The 5,995-nt window shown below is 33.7% G+C and overlaps 1 protein-coding gene and 1 non-coding gene across 2 annotated transcripts; one reads left to right on the top strand and one right to left on the bottom strand.

Annotated features, from left to right (window-relative positions):
* Nucleotides 1-1,155: 1,155 nt before the first annotated feature.
* Nucleotides 1,156-4,379, bottom strand: LOC120075035 (eukaryotic translation initiation factor 3 subunit F). Its single transcript, XM_039028182.1, has 6 exons — nucleotides 4,036-4,379; nucleotides 3,501-3,580; nucleotides 2,720-2,949; nucleotides 2,101-2,222; nucleotides 1,917-2,030; nucleotides 1,156-1,602 (listed from the first exon to the last, which is right to left on the bottom strand). The coding sequence occupies exons 1-6, from the start codon at nucleotides 4,255-4,257 to the stop codon at nucleotides 1,513-1,515; spliced, it is 858 nt and encodes a 285-aa protein (XP_038884110.1). The 5' UTR covers nucleotides 4,258-4,379; the 3' UTR covers nucleotides 1,156-1,512.
* Nucleotides 4,380-4,465: 86 nt separating this feature from the next.
* Nucleotides 4,466-4,538, top strand: TRNAK-CUU. The gene has a single exon. It is a non-coding gene; the product is annotated as a tRNA-Lys (tRNA).
* The last annotated feature ends 1,457 nt before the right edge of the window (nucleotides 4,539-5,995 follow it).

Here is a 5,995-nt window from a genome sequence, read left to right as displayed (position 1 = left end):
AATCTTACTAATTGTATTAGGTTACCAGAATTAATTTCATAAAATAAAATACAAACATAATTTGTTATCTGATAACATCTTTTATTTCTCCAACATTCTTTTTCTCCAATACCTATAGAAGCTTAAACCAAATGGGCGTTTAAAGTCTTTGCGCGTTTGTACATCCAAATTATTTTCTTGATCTTTTTTTTTTTAATGTTTAGGCCTAATTAGTAACTATTTCATTTTGAGTATTTTATTTTGAAAATGAGTTTATTTCTTTGAATTTTTAACCAAATTCAAAAAACAAAAACAAATTTTTAAAAACTTACTTTCTGTAATTATCAAAGTTTGACCTGACTTTTTAAAACATTGGTAAAATATAGATTAATAAGAAAGAAATTTAAAAGTGAAATAAGTGTTATAAACATTATTTTCAAAAACCAAAAACAGATTACTAAGACCTCATTTGATAACCATATGATTTTTTATTTTTGTTTTTGAAAAATAAACCTATTTCATCCTTATTTCTTATAATAATTTATATCTTTCTTAATTCAATGTTTGAATTTTTAACCAAATTCCAAAAACAAAAACAATTTTTTGAAAATTACCTTTTTAAATTTTCAAAATCAACTATTAGTAAAAAGTAGATAAAAAAAATGAATATAGAAGTAATATCCATAAGATTAATTTTCAAAAACAAAAAGTTACCAAACGGGAGTTTAAATTTTGGCATGATCTTTCAAGTGCCTACAGCATAAAAATCTTTTTAAGTTTTGATTTACTAGGAAAATCAAACCAAACAAATTCAAAATGGAACCAAACAACCAAATTATGTTCCTAGTCTTTACTAAGTATTGTTTGAAGAAAAGTGGGATGGAAAAATTTCCCACAGAATTTATGAAAAACATATTCCCCATGGGGTAATATCCACATAAGTATGGGAATTTTTAGATTAAAATTTTAAATAAACTAAAGAACTAATTGAATAGTTAGTCTAATTTAAAGCAACATTTATTAAAATTAAGAAAAATTCATATTATTCTGTGAATGAGAATACTAACAACAAATTCATATAAAAATTCACACACACATCATTACGTATATACTTTGAAAAGGGCACCTTAATCCCTTATTGCTTTGTTTGCATCCCAACAGGAAGAGGATCGAAAATTGAAAGTAAATCATATTGTTGGCTTTAAACGACGGAAGTATACTTAAAAGTGAGATGAGAAAGAAAGATTTGTGGCAACATAATACTGAGTATGGGGGAAAATTGGGCGTCTGGACAAATATTTGTTGATGGTAATAATGGTACTACAACACCCTCGTCTGTTAAACTAGACAACATATTCCACAAAGCAGGCAGTAGTATAAGAAGAATCTGACAGTGAAACTCAATCAAAATGGGGGTTTGTAGAAGAGAAGGGGGAGCCGTTATGCAGAAGAACACTAAGTACCCGAATTCTTAGATTTTGGTCAATCACCAAACAAATAACATGCAAAATCGTCGATGCAGGTTTGAAGAAGTTACAGAATCTGAGCAGCCGTATTCAACTTTTCAGCCAAGCTCAGCTGTGTCCTGGTTATACTTGATAAATACAGCAACAGCAAATGGTCCTAGGAAAGAATGAAGAAAATGGGAGATAAATGGATGAAACAGTCAGATCATTTCCATTTAAAAGTTTAAAATTTTCATCTAAACCATTAACCAGGCACCAAGCTCAAATAATTTAGGCTCGTAGGATAACTGTTTGGTCCTCAGTTTTTAAAACGGGATTGTTTCCTCATGAAAAGCCAAACTCCAAAAACAAAATCACATTTTCAAAAGCACAACTTGTTAGTTTTCAAGTGAAATGGATCTTAAAATTTGATTAACATCACAACTCTACTTATAGCATCATAATATACAAGGTACGGTAAAATAAGCTTACCTGCACGTTGTCATTCATCAGCTTATCAAAAGCAGCTGGTGACAGTTTTGGAAGAGAGGCTACAGTGTCAGCTAGAAATCTCCCTATCGTGTTGTCTGCCTCAACGTGCCCTTCCTGAGAGAGTAGTACCATAAGCAAACGAAAGACTATTTATAACAAATGAGGAGACCCAAACGAAACTCACCACAACGTTATCAACATATTTGTAAATATCGTCAATTAAGGCAAGCAATCTCTCCATTGAAGCTTCCATTCCTTCCAAATCATTTGGCAGTTTATCAACAGACGTTCTCTTCAATATATCAACTGGCATCACAAATTGCATTAGTACTGGGGATTTGCCGGAATATATATAACTGACTTGAAGAAAGTTTAGAAATGGATTGGACAGGATTAAGAAACAAACACAATCGAACAATTACAAAAACAATAACGAGGCATCTCCGTCGATATACATTAATAACTGCAATATAGCCTCAGAAAAAAAAAATCACAAGCTAAGTTAATGTGGACAAAAACCAGCAAAGCTACAAAAATGGAAATGTTAAATTTTGTATCAGACCAATATAATGCTTTTCTCACATAAGCTGGGGATATTAAAAAAGTTTAAGATCAAATCTTTCATACAGCTGTCTCAATGAGGCAACATTATAGTGACTCACCTAAAATTTTGTGCATTAATGTCAATGAAAAATGGGTGTGCAGATAGGTATCTATGACAATTCAACATTATAGTGACATAGAGAGTGCAGCTTCGACATTCAACAATGAAAGTAAAACATGAGCATTGATTAAATTCATACATCCAAGTCTCTCAGCTTCAACCATTCGAAGATCTAAAGGAATTTCTTGAAACTGAGCAGCAAGCTGTCTATCTCCCAGGGACAAATTGACAGAGATATAAGCTTTGATCGTCCCTTCGCCATTTTTAAATCCAGTATCAACAGTCAGGTGAATAGGGTTTGCAACTTCTCTTGAATAAAATTCATGTATCAACGCACTGCCACCCGTAACTCCCGTACCAGTTGAGTACCTGTCAGTATTCATGGTGTATATAAGACACTGTAAGAATGTGTCTATCGCATATGCCATCTAAGTGTATTTAATATCACAAGAACTCTGGATGAACTATGTAGCAACATTACGAGAAAAAGATAAAACCAAGTGTAATATACCTGAAACTAAATAATATAGCAAATTTGTGGTCTTTCAATTGCTATCAAACAAACAAAAGTTACCAGACAACTTTCTAGTGAGAAACCAATTTCATTTGGGAGAGTAAGAATCTACAGAGGCCAAAAGGCCAAACCAGACGAGCAACAGAAAATAGTTGCAAATACAAACTTTGGAAGTGAACTAATGCACTTTAAATATAGTTGATAAAGATGAGGAGAATCCAAAGGTTTGTCTGTTGGATGATACTGTTTTTCTCTTGTTGGGCTGCTGTAATAAGTCCTTTATGTAACTCTGCAATTTTTTTAGTCCTCTTTTATCTTAATGACATCTAGTTTCTTATCCCAAAAAGAAGCACTTTAACTATAGCTGATAAACATAACAAAGAAGGATAAGAAGGATCGGCTTTACCATCCAACGATAACTTCCTTTGGATTAACTTTTTGATGGGAACTTAACATGTTGTGATGATAGTCAATATCCAGCGCAACCTGTTGTGATGAAAAGAATGAAAATAAGGTATTAAAGAGTGGAAGTATAAATTTGTATGTGAATTTATTGCAAAATTATAGAACAAACGATAACCATCAGTAGCAAGCCCAACATAATATATCATTCAAATTCAATGAGACAAAGAACGAACAAAATGAATAAGGTCAATCTGCAACCATATTTTTAAATGTTCACAATTCCCTCGAATAAGTAATTTACACGAACCATTAAGAAATTGTAGACAAAGAACAATATAATCGAAGAAGCCAAATTGAAATAAAGAGCAGAAAGAAGGCAGGGAACCCTAATTTCCTCAAAGAAACAGAGTAAGAAATCAATTCGTCAAGGAAAAGGATAGAAACTAGGGTTTTAATTATGACTCAAAAAGTGGTTGCTCGAACAATTACATGAAGGAAACACTAGAGCTTAGTTCAATGCAGAGTAAGGAGGAAACCTGATCCGAGAACTCGTTATGAGGAACAGCATAAGAGTTGCGAATATCAACGGTTCCATCAGGTAAAACCGAGCCGAGAAGAGTACCAATCACTCGATCGGCCTGGTCGGGGCGCCTCACATAGCAATCACAAATGTTGAAGATAACCAGAGGATGAACCTTGGCAGATAAAGTGTTAGAGGACTGTGAAAATTGCAAAACAGTGTTCTCGGTGGTTGCCATTGCTTGAAGCTTGATTTAACCTTGCTCCGTAAAAATGGATGCCGAGAGAGACGACGAACGAGCAAAGCGGATGCTAGGGTTTCTGTTTTGGCTCCAATTTTTGGAAGAAGACGCCTAACAATTGGATCGCTGAATCTAATATATTGGGCTTATTGGATTTGCTCATATTATAATATTAATAATTAAACTGTTCGTTAATAGATCAACAGCCCGTCTAGCTCAGTTGGTAGAGCGCAAGGCTCTTAACCTTGTGGTCGTGGGTTCGAGCCCCACGGTGGGCGTTTTTTTCCTTATTTGCTCTTTTAGGTCACATTTTTCAGCTTTTTAGGTACAATCATTTAATTTGAGACGATTTAAACTCTTCATTTTTTGAAGTAATTTTATTTGCTTTTAATTCCTTGAAAACTAATTTTTCCTTTTTGGCGTTAATCATCATATCTACAAAGTCGTCCATTGATCTATTACCTTTAATTTTATTGTCATTTTAGCATGGCAATCTAATTCGTTCCCCCCCTTTTTTTTAGGATGAGTAGATTGAAGATGCAAACTTCTTAACCTTATGGTACAAGTTTTATATTTAGTTAAATTATGTTAATGTGGTTATAGGGGTTATGCAATTTATTTCATTAGGTTATATAATTAATTATTAAATTATATACATATTTTTATATGATAAGTATTTTAATTATCGTTAAGGATTCTATTTTATGGTTCGAGTTATTGTAGTACTATAGAATGTTATTGATGTATTAACATTACTTTTATACAACTGGATGAATTCGGGAGCCAAAGAAACTCCTATTGTCCATGATATTTCATTGGCTTTCTCAACCTCCGTTAGGTTAGAGAGTCGTGGGAGTCAAAATAGATCCTCCTCCCCCCGGCAAACGATTGCAGGGAGCTAAATACTGAAGTGGCATGGTGTAGTGATAAAAACGTTGGTGGTGGGGTGGGTAGCTCATGACTTTTGGAGTTCTCCTATCTGTATAGCTTCCAGGCATCTGACCATGAATGGCCTATCAAAGTGTTCGAAAGGGGGGGCTATCAGGCTTGGTTTATCATCGTGTTGCAATTGAAAGAGACATAATAGTACTTTTGTCCGCGGATCTAACATAAACTCATATGTGGTTGAAGCTTCATTTGACATCACTCTCACATGGACAATGTTATTTTTGTTCATTGTGATCATAATTGTAATTTATCGCCATTCTTTGGCGCATGAAGATGCTTTTGGTTTTGATCCCATGACCTCTACCTTCAAGGTTTTTATTGAGAAGGCATGGTAAAACTCAAATTATCCTGGTTGGGAGTCCTCTGCTTTAAATGATATTTATTTTTATTAGTTTGTTGCTTAATGGATTTGTTTCTTAAAAAATAATTATAATAATAATAACATATTTTACGTTTAAATTTAATATATCCCTTTTGTGGGGGAAATCCAAATTAATGAGATACATACCATATATTTCTGTTGAATGAGAAATTTCGGCGAATCACGAGTTGTCACATCATCAATGAAAGTCTGAGCCTATTGGAAAAATTATAAGTTGGATTGGGTCGAGTAATTAAAGTCACTCGGGCCCAACTCAATTCAAACTCATGGTGAAATTTTGGGTTAAATTAAAGATTAAGCTCAAACCCAGTATTTCGGTCCAACAACAAATGGGCCCAAGCCTAAGTTTAGCCCAAACCCAATTTTGGCCCAGTAAAGTAGTTAGGCCCAAGCCATGTAAGGCCC

The sequence above is a fragment of the Benincasa hispida genome, chromosome 4, assembly GCF_009727055.1.
Source record: "Benincasa hispida cultivar B227 chromosome 4, ASM972705v1, whole genome shotgun sequence".
NCBI classification, from domain to species: domain Eukaryota; kingdom Viridiplantae; phylum Streptophyta; class Magnoliopsida; order Cucurbitales; family Cucurbitaceae; genus Benincasa; species Benincasa hispida.
The sequence above is the reverse complement of the archived record's forward strand: the minus strand, read 5'-3'. Positions and strand labels throughout refer to the sequence as shown.